Below are 13,784 nucleotides of genomic sequence, written 5' to 3'. Positions count from 1 at the left end.
TGTTATGATGTGGCGACTTGCCTTCCGCCCGAATGCAGCTGAGATAGGATCCAGCCACCCAAAAAGGGACAAGCGGTAGAAAATCGATGGATGGTATATGTGTATATAAACAGAACAAAAAAAAAACTGATATTTTTTTTAAATCAAACATTGGTAGTATCGATCCAACTGATATCGGCACTACAGCGGGTTGGTATCGACCCCGCCAGCAGCATTAAGAGGCTGGTAGGACGCGCGTGGTCGCCGCTGCTCGTCGGGACGGCGAACGCGAGCAGACACAAGCCGCCGCCATGTCTCACTGATGGCGTCCCCGCGGCTCTTTCCCGCCTCTCTGACACCCAGGTGACACCCTCACCTCCACCTCCGACACGCAGGTGACACCCTCACCTCCACCTCCGACACCCAGGTGACACCCTCACCTCCACCTCCGACACGCAGGTGACACCCGCACCTCCACCTAAGACACGCCGGGATTTTACGCGCCGCCGCGGGGAGAAGAAAAGATGGCCATTGAGACCAGGAGCGGGGGATTTTGGCGCGTGATGGCGTGACGTGAGAGGCGCCGTCACTTTTCTTCCCGGCACTCACAATTCCTGTCAACCATGGCCGACCAGGTGAGGCGACACCTGCTTTTATTATTATTACCAGCACTAACTTCACGCCTCTAACTCTTGTCTACTACTATTGTGTTGTGTACTACTAGTATACTAGTGTGTTGTGTACTACTAGTATACTAGTGTGTTGTGTACTACTAGTATACTAGTGTGTTGTGTACTACTAGTGTGTTGTGTACTACTATTGTGTTATTAGTACTAGTGTGTTGTGTACTACTAGTATACTAGTGTGTTGTGTACTACTAGTGTGTTAGTAGTACTAGTGTGCTGTGTACTACTAGTATACTAGTGTGTTGTGTACTACTGGTGTGTTAGTAGTACTAGTGTGTTGTGTACTACTAGTGTGTTGTGTACTACTAGTGTGTTGTGTACTACTGGTGTGTTAGTAGTACTACTGTGTTGTGTACTACTGGTGTGTTGTGTACTACTAGTGTGTTGTGTACTACTGGTGTGTTAGTAGTACTAGTGTGTTGTGTACTACTGGTGTGTTAGTAGTACTAGTGTGTTGTGTACTACTAGTGTGTTGTGTACTACTAGTGTGTTGTGTACTACTAGTATACTACTGTGTTGTGTACTACTGGTGTGTTAGTAGTACTAGTGTGTTGTGTACTACTAGTGTGTTGTGTACTACTGGTGTGTTAGTAGTACTAGTGTGTTGTGTACTACTGGTGTGTTGTGTACTACTGGTGTGTTAGTAGTACTACTGTGTTGTGTACTACTGGTGTGTTGTGTACTACTAGTGTGTTGTGTACTACTGGTGTGTTAGTAGTACTAGTGTGTTGTGTACTACTGGTGTGTTAGTAGTACTAGTGTGTTGTGTACTACTAGTGTGTTGTGTACTACTAGTGTGTTGTGTACTACTAGTGTGTTGTGTACTACTGGTGTGTTAGTAGTACTAGTGTGTTAGTACTACTAGTGTGTTGTGTACTACTAGTGTGTTATTAGTACAAGTGTGTTGTGTACTACTATTGTGTTATTAGTACTAGTGTGTTGTGTACTACTATTGTGTTATTAGTACTAGTGTGTTGTGTACTACTATTGTGTTGTGTACTACTAGTATACTAGTGTGTTGTGTACTACTAGTGTGTTATGTACTACTATTGTGTTGTGTACTACTAGTATACTAGTGTGTTGTGTACTACTAGTGTGTTAGTAGTACTAGTGTGTTAGTAGTACTAGTGTGTTAGTAGTACTACTAGTGTGTTGTGTACTACTATTGTGTTATTAGTACTAGTGTGTTGTGTACTACTAGTATACTAGTGTGTTGTGTACTACTAGTATACTAGTGTGCTGTGTACTACTAGTGTGTTGTGTACTACTAGTGTGTTGTGCACTACTAGTATACTAGTGTGTTGTGTACTACTAGTGTGTTGTGTAGTACTGGTGTGTTATTAGTACTAGTGTGTTGTGTACTACTATTGTGTTATTAGTACTAGTGTGTTGTGTACTGCTATTGTTATTAGTACTAGTGTGTTGTGTACTACTATTGTTATTAGTACTAGTGTGTTGTGTACTACTATTGTGTTATTAGTACTAGTGTGTTGTGTACTACTATTGTGTTATTAGTACTAGTGTGTTGTGTACTACTAGTGTGTTGTGTACTACTATTGTGTTGTGTACTACTAGTATACTAGTGTGTTGTGTACTACTAGTGTGTTGTGTACCACTAGTATACTAGTGTGTTGTGTACTACTAGTGTGTTAGTAGTACTAGTGTGTTAGTAGTACTACTAGTGTGTTGTGTACTACTATTGTGTTATTAGTACTAGCGTGTTGTGTACTACTAGTGTGTTGTGTACTACTAGTATACTAGTGTGTTGTGTACTACTAGTATACTAGTGTGCTATGTACTACTAGTGTGTTAGTAGTACTAGTGTGTTGTGTACTACTAGTGTGTTGTGTACTACTAGTATACTAGTGTGTTGTGTACTACTAGTGTGTTGTGTAGTACTGGTGTGTTATTAGTACTAGTGTGTTGTGTACTACTATTGTGTTATTAGTACTAGTGTGTTGTGTACTACTATTGTGTTATTAGTACTAGTGTGTTGTGTACTACTAGTGTGTTAGTAGTACTAGTGTGTTAGTAGTACTAGTGTGTTAGTAGTACTAGTGTGTCAGTAGTACTAGTGTGTCATTAGTACTAGTGTGTTGTGTACTACTATTGTGTTAGTAGTACTAGTGTGTTGTGTACTACTAGTGTGTTATTAGTACTAGTGTGTTGTGTACTACTAGTGTGTTAGTAGTACTAGTGTGTTATTAGTACTAGTGTGTTAGTAGTACTACTAGTGTGTTGTGTACTACTATTGTGTTATTAGTACTAGTGTGTTGTGTACTACTAGTATACTAGTGTGTTGTGTACTACTAGTATACTAGTGTGCTGTGTACTACTAGTGTGTTGTGTACTACTAGTGTGTTGTGTAGTACTGGTGTGTTATTAGTACTAGTGTGTTGTGTACTACTAGTGTGTTATTAGTACTAGTGTGTTGTGTACTACTATTGTTATTAGTACTAGTGTGTTGTGTACTACTATTGTTATTAGTACTAGTGTGTTGTGTACTACTATTGTGTTATTAGTACTAGTGTGTTGTGTACTACTATTGTGTTATTAGTACTAGTGTGTTGTGTACTACTAGTGTGTTGTGTACTACTAGTATACTAGTGTGTTGTGTACTACTAGTGTGTTGTGTACCACTAGTATACTAGTGTGTTGTGTACTACTAGTGTGTTAGTAGTACTAGTGTGTTAGTAGTACTACTAGTGTGTTGTGTACTACTATTGTGTTATTAGTACTAGTGTGTTGTGTACTACTAGTGTTAAATGAGGCATGTCCTCCTAACTTTACACATGCGCATATGGCCCGTCCGCTTAAAAGGGGTGGGGGGGTCGCACTAATATACAACGAAAACTTTAACCTTAGTCCTAACATAAATAATAAATATAAATCGTTTGAGGTGCTTACTATGAGGTCTGTCACACCGCTGCCTCTACACCTGGCTGTTATCTACCGCCCCCCAGGGCCCTGTTCGGACTTTATCAATGAATTCTCAGAGTTCGTTGCTGATCTAGTGACACACGCCGATAATATAATCATAATGGGGGACTTTAATATCCACATGAATACCCCATCGGACCCACCGTGCGTAGCGCTCCAGAGTATAATTGATAGCTGTGGTCTCACACAAATAATAAATGAACCCACGCATCGCAACGGTAATACGATAGACCTAGTGCTTGTCAGGGGTATCACCGCTTCCAAAGTTACGATACTCCCGTATACTAAAGTATTGTCCGATCATTACCTTATAAAATTCGAGGTTCAGACGCATGTTCGTCAAACTAATAATAATAATAACTGCTATAGCAGCCGCAACATTAATACGGCCACAACGACAACTCTTGCTGACTTACTGCCCTCGGTAATGGCACCATTCCCAAAGTATGTGGGCTCTATTGATAACCTCACTAACAACTTTAACGACGCCCTGCGCGAAACCATTGATAACATAGCACCGCTAAAGTTAAAAAAGGCTCCAAAAAAGCGCACCCCGTGGTTTACAGAAGAAACTAGAGCTCAGAAATTATTATGTAGAAAGCTGGAACGCAAATGGCGCACGACTAAACTTGAGGTGCACCATCAAGCATTTAGTGATGGTTTAATAACTTATAAACGCATGCTTACCTTAGCTAAAGCTAATTATTACTCAAATCTCATCCACCGTAATAAAAACGATCCTAAATTTTTGTTTAGTACAGTAGCATCGCTAACCCAACAAGGGACTCCTTCCAGTAGCTCCACCCACTCAGCTGATGACTTTATGCAATTCTTTAGTAAGAAAATTGAAGTCATTAGAAAGGAGATTAAAGACAATGCGTCCCAGCTACAACAGGGTTCTATTAACACTGACACGATTGTATATACGGCGGATACTGCCCTCCAAAATAGTTTCTCTCGTTTTGAGGAAATAACATTAGAGGAATTGTTACAACGTGTAAATGGAATAAAACAAACAACATGTTTACTTGACCCTCTTCCTGGGAAACTGATCAAGGAGCTCTTTGTATTATTAGGTCCATCAGTGCTAAATATTATAAACTTATCACTTTCCTCGGGCACTGTTCCCCTAGCATTCAAAAAAGCGGTTATTCATCCTCTTCTTAAAAGACCTAACCTCGATCCTGACCTCATGGTAAACTACCGACCGGTGTCTCACCTTCCCTTTATTTCAAAAATCCTCGAAAAAATTGTTGCGGAGCAGTTAAATGAACACTTAGCGTCTAACAATCTATGTGAAACCTTTCAATCCGGTTTCAGGGCAAATCACTCGACGGAGACAGCCCTCGCAAAAATGACTAATGATCTATTGCTAACGATGGATTCTGATGCGTCATCTATGTTGCTGCTCCTCGATCTTAGCGCTGCTTTCGATACCGTCGATCATAATATTTTATTAGAACGTATCAAAACACGAATCGGTATGTCAGACTTAGCCCTGTCTTGGTTTAACTCTTATCTTACTGATAGGATGCAGTGTGTCTCCCATAACAATGTGACCTCGGACTACGTTAAGGTAACGTGTGGAGTTCCCCAGGGTTCGGTCCTTGGCCCTGCACTCTTCAGCATCTACATGCTGCCGCTAGGTGACATCATACGCAAATACGGTATTAGCTTTCACTGTTATGCTGATGACACCCAACTCTACATGCCCCTAAAGCTGACCAACACGCCGGATTGTAGTCAGCTGGAGGCGTGTCTTAATGAAATTAAACAATGGATGTCCGCTAACTTTTTGCAACTCAACGCCAAAAAAACGGAAATGCTGATTATCGGTCCTGCTAGACACCGAACTCTATTTAATAATACAACTCTAACATTTGACAACCAAACAATTAAACAAGGCGACACGGTAAAGAATCTGGGTATTATCTTCGACCCAACTCTCTCCTTTGAGGCACACATTAAAAGCGTTACTAAAACGGCCTTCTTTCATCTCCGTAATATCGCTAAAATTCGCTCCATTCTGTCCACTAAAGACGCTGAGATCATTATCCATGCGTTTGTTACGTCTCGCCTCGACTACTGTAACGTATTATTTTCGGGTCTCCCCATGTCTAGCATTAAAAGATTACAGTTGGTACAAAATGCGGCTGCTAGACTTTTGACAAGAACAAGAAAGTTTGATCACATTACGCCTGTACTGGCTCACCTGCACTGGCTTCCTGTGCACTTAAGATGTGACTTTAAGGTTTTACTACTTACGTATAAAATACTACACGGTCTAGCTCCATCCTATCTTGCCGATTGTATTGTACCATATGTCCCGGCAAGAAATCTGCCTTCAAAGGACTCCGGCTTGTTAGTGATTCCCAAAGCCCAAAAAAAGTCTGCGGGCTATAGAGCGTTTTCCGTTCGGGCTCCAGTACTCTGGAATGCCCTCCCGGTAACAGTTCGAGATGCCACCTCAGTAGAAGCATTTAAGTCTCACCTTAAAACTCATTTGTATACTGTAGCCTTTAAATAGACTCCCTTTTTAGACCAGTTGATCTGCTGTTTCTTTTCTTTTTCTTCTATGTCCCACTCTCCCCTGTGGAGGGGGTCCGGTCCGATCCGGTGGCCATGTACTGCTTGCCTGTGTATCGGCTGGGGACATCTCTGCGCTGCTGATCCGCCTCCGCTTGGGATGGTTTCCTGGTGGCTCCGCTGTGAACGGGACTCTCTCTGCTGAGTTGGACCCGCTTTGGACTGGACTCTTGCGACTGTGTTGGATTGGATCCATTGTGGATTGAACTTTCACAGTATCATGTTAGACCCGCTCGACATCCATTGCTTTCCTCCTCTCTAAGGTTCTCATAGTCATTATTGTCACCGACGTCCCACTAGGTCATTATTGTCACCGATGTCCCACTGGGTGTGAGTTTTCCTTGCCCTTATGTGGGCCTACCGAGGATGTCGTGGTGGTTTGTGCAGCCCTTTGAGACACTAGTGATTTAGGGCTATATAAGTAAACATTGATTGATTGATTGATAGTGTGTTGTATACTACTAGTATACTAGTGTGTTGTGTACTAATAGTATACTAGTGTGCTATGTACTACTAGTGTGTTAGTAGTACTAGTGTGTTGTGTACTACTAGTGTGTTGTGTACTACTAGTATACTAGTGTGTTGTGTACTACTAGTGTGTTGTGTAGTACTGGTGTGTTATTAGTACTAGTGTTGTGTACTACTATTGTGTTATTAGTACTAGTGTGTTGTGTACTACTAGTGTGTTAGTAGTACTAGTGTGTTAGTAGTACTAGTGTGTCATTAGTACTAGTGTGTTAGTACTAGTGTGTTGTGTACTACTATTGTGTTAGTAGTACTAGTGTGTTGTGTACTACTAGTGTGTTATTAGTACTAGTGTGTTGTGTACTACTAGTGTGTTAGTAGTACTAGTGTTTTATTAGTACTAGTGTGTTGTGTACTACTAGTGTGTTGTGTACTACTAGTATACTAGTGTGTTGTGTACTACTAGTGTGTTATTAGTACTAGTGTGTTGTGTACTACTAGTGTGTTGTGTACTACTAGTATACTAGTGTGTTAGTAGTACTAGTGTGTTGTGTACTACTAATGTGTTGTGTACTACTACTATACTAGTGTGTTGTGTACTACTAGTGTGTTAGTAGTACTACTGTGTTGTGTACTACTAGTGTGTTGTGTACTACTAGTATACTAGTGTGTTGTGTACTATTAGTGTGTTAGTAGTACTAGTGTGTTGTGTACTACTAGTGTGCTGTGTACTACTAGTGTGTTAGTAGTACTAGTGTGTTGTGTACAACTAGTGTGTTGTGTAGTACTGGTGTGTTAGTAGTACTAGTGTGTTGTGTACTACTAGTGTGTTGTGTACTACTAGTGTGTTGTGTGGTACTGGTGTGTTAGTAGTACTAGTGTGTTGTGTACTACTGGTGTGTTGTGTACTACTGGTGTGTTAGTAGTACTAGTGTGTTGTGTACTACTAGTGTGTTGTGTACTACTATTGTGTTATTAGTACTAGTTTGTTGTGTACTACTGGTGTGTTATTGGTACTAGTGTGCTGTGTACTACTAGTGTGTTATTAGTACTAGTGTGTCGTGTACTACTGGTGTGTTATTAGTACTAGTGTGTTGTGTACTACTAGTGTGTTATTAGTACTAGTGTGTCGTGTACTACTGGTGTGTTATTGGTACTAGTGTGTTGTGTACTACTAGTGTGTTATTAGTACTAGTGTGTCGTTTACTACTGGTGTGTTATTAGTACTAGTGTGTTGTGTACTACTAGTGTGTTATTAGTACTAGTGTGTCGTGTACTACTGGTGTGTTATTGGTACTAGTGTGTTGTGTACTACTAGTGTGTTGTGTACTACTAGTGTGTTGTGTACTACTCTAGTGTTATTAGTACTAGTGTGTTGTGTACTACTAGTGTGTTATTAGTACTAGTGTGTCGTGTACTACTGGTGTGTTATTGGTACTAGTGTGTTGTGTACTATTGGTGTGTTATTGGTACTAGTGTGTTGTGTACTACTAGTGTGTTGTGTACTACTAGTGTGTTAGTACTAGTGTGTCGTGTACTACTAGTGTGTTATTGTTACTAGTGTGTCGTGTACTACTGGTGTGTTAGTACTAGTGTGTTGTGTACTACTATTGTGTTATTAGTACTAGTGTGTTGTGTACTACTGGTGTGTTAGTAGTACTAGTGTGTTGAGTACTGTAGTACTTGTGTGTTGTGTACTACTATTGTGTTATTAGTACTAGTGTGTCGTGTTGTGTAGTACTAGTGTGTTGTGTACTACTATAGTTTTATTAGTACTAGTGTGTTGTGTAGTACTGGTGTGTTATTACTTTTAGTGTGTCGTGTACTACTAGTGTGTTGTGTACTACTAATATGTTGTGTAGTACTGGTGTGTTATTACTTCTAGTGTGTTGTTAGTAAATAAATAATAAATGGGTTGTACTTGTATAGCGCTTTTCTACCTTCAAGGTACTCAAATCGCTTTGACACTACTTCCACATTTACCCATTCACACACACTGATGGAGGGAGCTGCCATGCAAGGCGCCAACCAGCACCCATCAGGAGCAAGGGTGAAGTGTCTTGCTCAGGACACAACGACTAGTGTGTTGTGTACTACTAGTGTGTTATTAGTACTAGTGTGTTGTGTACTACTAGTGTGTTATTAGTACTAGTGTGTTGTGTACTACTAGTGTGTTATTAGTACTAGTGTGTTGTGTACTACTAGTGTGTTATTAGTACTAGTGTGTTGTGTACTACTAGTGTGTTGTTAGTACTAGTGTGTTGTGTACTACTAGTGTGTTGTTAGTACTAGTGTGTTGTGTACTACAAGTGTGTTGTGTAGTACTGGTGTGTTAGTAGTACTATTGTGTTGTGTAGTACTAGTGTGTTGTGTACTACTGGTGTGTTGTGTACTACTAGTGTGTTGTGTACTACTGGTGTGTTGTGTACCACTACAGATAGAAAGATAGTACTTCATTGATTCCTTCAGGAAAATAAAAAAAAAGCTGGGTTTTGTAGTGTGTAGTACAAGTGTGTTGTGTAGTACTATTGTGTTATTAATACTAGTGTTGTTTAGTACTAGTGTGTTGTGTAGTACTATTGTGTTATTAATACTAGTGTTGTTTAGTACTAGTGTGTTGTGTAGTACTATTGTGTTATTAATACTAGTGTTGTGTACTACTAGTGTGTTTTGTACTACTAGTGTGTTGTGTACCGTAGTATTATTGTGTTGTGTACTACTGGTGTGTTCTTAGTACTAGTGTGTTTTGTAGTACTAGTGTGTTAGTAGTACTAGTGTGTTGTGTACTACTAGTGTGTTATTAGTACTAGTGTGTTGTGTACTACTGGTGGGTTATTAGTACTAGTGTGTTGTGTACTACTGGTGTGTTATTAGTACTAGTGTTGTGTAGTACTAGTGTGTTAATAGTACTAGTGTGTTGTGTTCTATTATTGTGTTGTGTAGTACTATTGTGTTATTAGTACTAGTGTGTTGTGTAGTTCAAGCGTGTAGTGTGTTGTGTAGTACTAGTTTGTTGTGTAGTACAAGCGTGTAGTGTGTTGTGTAGTACTAGTGTGTTGTGTAGTACTAGTGTCTTGTGTAGTTCAAGTGTGTAGTGTGTTGTGTAGTACTAGTGTGTTGTGTAGTACTAGTCTGTTGTGTAGTACAAGCGTGTAGTGTGTTGTGTAGTACTAGTGTGTTGTGTAGTACTAGTGTGTTGTGTAGTACAAGCGTGCAGTGTGTTGTTTAGTACTAGTGTGTTGTGTAGTACTAGTGTGTTGTGTAGTACTAGTGTGTTGTGTAGTTCAAGTGTGTAGTGTGTTGTGTAGTGTGTTGTGTAGTACTAGTGTGTTGTGTAGTACAAGCGTGTAGTGTGTTGTTTAGTACTAGTGTTGTGTAGTACAAGCGTCTAGTGTGTTGTTTAGTGCTAGTGTGTTGTGTAGTACTAGTGTGTAGTGTGTTGTATAGTACTAGTGTGTTGTGTAGTACTAGTGTGTTGTGTAGTACAAGTGTGTAGTGTGTTGTTTAGTACTAGTGTGTTGTGTAGTACTAGTGTGTAGTGTGTTGTATAGCACTAGTGTGTTGTGTAGTACTAGTGTGTAGTGTGTTGTATAGTACTAGTGTGTTGTGTAGTACTAGTGTGTAGTGTGTTGTTTAGTACTAGTGTGTTGTGTAGTACAAGCGTGTAGTGTGTTGTTTAGTACTAGTGTGTTGTGTAGTACTAGTGTGTAGTGTGTTGTATAGTACTAGTGTGTTGTATAGTACTAGTGTGTTGTATAGTACTAGTGTGTTGTGTAGTACAAGTGTGTTGTGTAGTACAAGTGTGTTGTGTAGCAGGCCACCATGAATTTTGCATGTTGTTGTTTGCCCCACTTTCCTCTCTCCATCCTGCGAGGAGCAGATTAACTCCTGACATGTGACCTCCCTGCACCTGCACACTATAAATACATCATCAATAATCAATAAATACATCCCTGCACCTGCACACAATAAATATATGATCAATAATCAATAAATATGTCTTTATGCCGGCTGACAACGGAGGCCATGTTTAATTGATTAGCTCTTCCCATTTAACCCGAGTGAGAGCCTCCTCAACGTGTGCTGGATGATATATTTACACTGCTGTGTAATAATTCATGTAGTCCTGCATCATCTTCGTATACAATATTATTTATGTAATATAATACTGCACAATTATGTGTGTGATTGTATTATTACACAATATAGACAACTCGCTCCGATTATTATACGTTGATGGATAACTTGATTTGAACTCCTAAGGCAAGGTGACTAGTAAGAAGTATTTATTGTTTAAAATTGATATGGCGGGCCACTTTAAATTATGTGGCATACCACATACAATGTGGCGGACCATGTATAATGTTGTAGCGGGCCACTTTAAATGATGTGGCATACCACATACAATGTGGCAGATCATGTGTGATGTTGTCGGGGGCCACTTTAAATGATGTGGCATTCCACATACAATGTGGCGGACCATGTGTGATGTTGTAGCGGGCCACTTTAAATGATGTGACATAACACATACAACGTGGCGGACCATGTGTGATGTTGTAGCGGGCCACTTTAAATGATGTGGCATACCACATACAACGTGGTGGACCATGTGTGATGTTGTTGGTGGCCACTTTAAATGATGTGGCATACCACATACAACGTGGCGGACCATGTGTGATGTTGTAGCGGGCCACTTTAAATGATGTGACATAACACATACAACGTGGCGGACCATGTGTGATGTTGTAGCGGGCCACTTTAAATGAAGTGGCATACCACATACAACGTGGTGGACCATGTGTGATGTTGTTGGTGGCCACTTTAAATGATGTGGCATACCACATACAATGTGGCGGACCATGTGTGATGTTGTCGGGGGCCACTTTAAATGATGTGGCATACCACATACAATGTGGCGGACCATGTGTGATGTTGTAGCAGGCCACTTTAAATGATGTGGCATACCACATACAACGTGGCGGACCATGTGTGATGTTGTAGCGGGCCACTTTAAATGATGTGGCATACCACATACAATGTGGCGGACCATGTGTGATGTTGTCGGGGGCCACTTTAAATGATGTGGCATACCACATACAATGTGGCGGACCATGTGTGATGTTGTAGCGGGCCACTTTAAATGATGTGGCATACCACATACAACGTGGCGGACCATGTGTGATGTTGTCGGGGGCCACATTAAATGATGTGGCATACCACACACAACGTGGCGGACCATGTGTGATGTTGTCGGGGGCCACTTTAAATGATGTGGCATACCACATACAACGTGGCGGACCATGTGTAATGTTGTAGCGGGCCATTTTAAATGATGTGGCATACCACATACAATGTGGCGGACCATGTGTGATGTTGTCGGGGGCCACTTTAAATGATGTGGCATACCACATACAATGTGGCGGACCATGTGTGATATTGTAGCGGGCCACTTTAAATGATGTGGCATACCACATACAACGTGGCGGACCATGTGTGATGTTGTCGGGGGCCACATTAAATGATGTGGCATACCACACACAACGTGGCGGACCATGTGTGATGTTGTCGGGGGCCACTTTAAATGATGTGGCATACCACATACAACGTGGCGGACCATGTGTAATGTTGTAGCGGGCCATTTTAAATGATGTGGCATACCACATACAATGTGGCGGACCATGTGTAATGTTGTAGCGGGCCACTTTAAATAACGTGACATACCACATACAACGTGGCGGACCATGTGTGATGTTGTCGGGGCCACTTTAAATGATGTGGCATACCACATACAACGTGGCAGACCATTTGTGATGTTGTAGCGGGCCACATTTAAATGATGTGGCATACCACATACAATGTGGCAGATCATGTGTGATGTTTTTGGGGGCCAATTTAAATGATGTGGCGGACCATGTATAATGTTGTAGCGGGCCACTTTAAATGAAGTGGCAGCCCATGTATAATGTTGTAGCGGGCCACTTTAAATGATGAGGCAGACCATGTATATTGTTGTCAGGGGCCACTTTAAATGACCATATAAAATAATGTGTTGAAACCACATAAATGGTGTGATGGGCCGCGATAAGACATGTGGTAGACCACTTTAAATGAAGGTCCAGACCACATAAAGTAATGTGGTGGATTTTGTCTAATGTTGTAGCAGTAGCGGGCCACTTTAAATGACGAGGCAGATCACATAAAATAATGTGGCGGTTTGTGTCTAATGTTGCGGCGGGGCCACTTTAAATGAAGAGGCAGACCACGTAAAATAATGTTGCGGTTTAAGTCTAATGTTGTAGCAGTAGCGGGCCACTCTAAATTAGGAGGCAGATCACATAAAATGATGTGGCGGTTTGTGTCTATTGTTGCGGAGGGCCACTTTAAATGAAGGTTCAGACCACATAAAATAATGTGGATCTTGTCTAATGTTGTAGCAGTAATGGGCCACTTTAAATGACGAGGCAGATCACAAAATAATGTGGCGGTTTGTGTCTAATGTTGCGGCGGGGCCACTTTAAATGAAGGTTCAGACCACATAAAATAATGTGGATCTTGTCTAATGTTGTAGCAGTAATGGGCCACTTTAAATGACGAGGCAGATCACATAAAATAATGTTGCGGTTTGTGTCTAATGTTGCGGCGGGCCACTTTAAATGAAGAGGCAGACCACGTAAAATAATGTGGTGGAGCTTGTCTAATGTTGTAGCAGTAGCGGGCCAAATTAAATGAAGAGGCAGACCAAATAAAATAACGTGGTGGATCTTGTCTAATGTAGCAGTAGCGGGCCACTTTAAATGACGAGGCCGACCACATAAACTAATGTGGTGGATCTTGTCTAATGTAGCAGTAGCGGGCCACTTTAAATGAAGAGGCAGACCACATAAAATAATGTGGTGGATCTTGTCTAATGTTGTAGCAATAGCGGGCCACTTTAAATGAAGAGGCAGACCACATAAACTAATGTGGTGGATCTTGTCTAATGTTGTAGCAGTAGCGGGCCACTTTAAATGAAGAGACAGATCACGTAAAATAATGTGGCGGTTTATGTCTAATGTTGTGGCTGGCCACTTTAAATGAAGTGGAAGACTATATAAAATAATGTGGGAAACCACATAAAACGACGTGGTG

General features: G+C 41.0%; 1 protein-coding gene across 3 annotated transcripts in view; it reads left to right on the top strand.

Annotated features, from left to right (window-relative positions):
• The window catches only part of rem2 (RAS (RAD and GEM)-like GTP binding 2), a 143,084-nt gene that overhangs the window by 56,320 nt on the left and 72,980 nt on the right, over positions 1-13,784 (top strand). Inside the window, exons 1-2 of one of the 3 annotated variants that reach the window (XM_061891404.1) lie at positions 187-374; positions 439-614. The exons of the other annotated variants lie outside the window; for them this stretch is intronic. Coding sequence (XP_061747388.1) covers positions 603-614 — 12 coding nt within the window. The 5' untranslated portion in view covers positions 187-374; positions 439-602. Of the gene's footprint in view, positions 1-186; positions 375-438; positions 615-13,784 lie in introns of those variants that run through there. 3 annotated transcript variants of the gene reach the window in all.

The sequence above is a fragment of the Nerophis ophidion genome, linkage group LG28, assembly GCF_033978795.1.
Source record: "Nerophis ophidion isolate RoL-2023_Sa linkage group LG28, RoL_Noph_v1.0, whole genome shotgun sequence".
Taxonomy (NCBI): domain Eukaryota; kingdom Metazoa; phylum Chordata; class Actinopteri; order Syngnathiformes; family Syngnathidae; genus Nerophis; species Nerophis ophidion.
The sequence above is the reverse complement of the archived record's forward strand: the minus strand, read 5'-3'. Positions and strand labels throughout refer to the sequence as shown.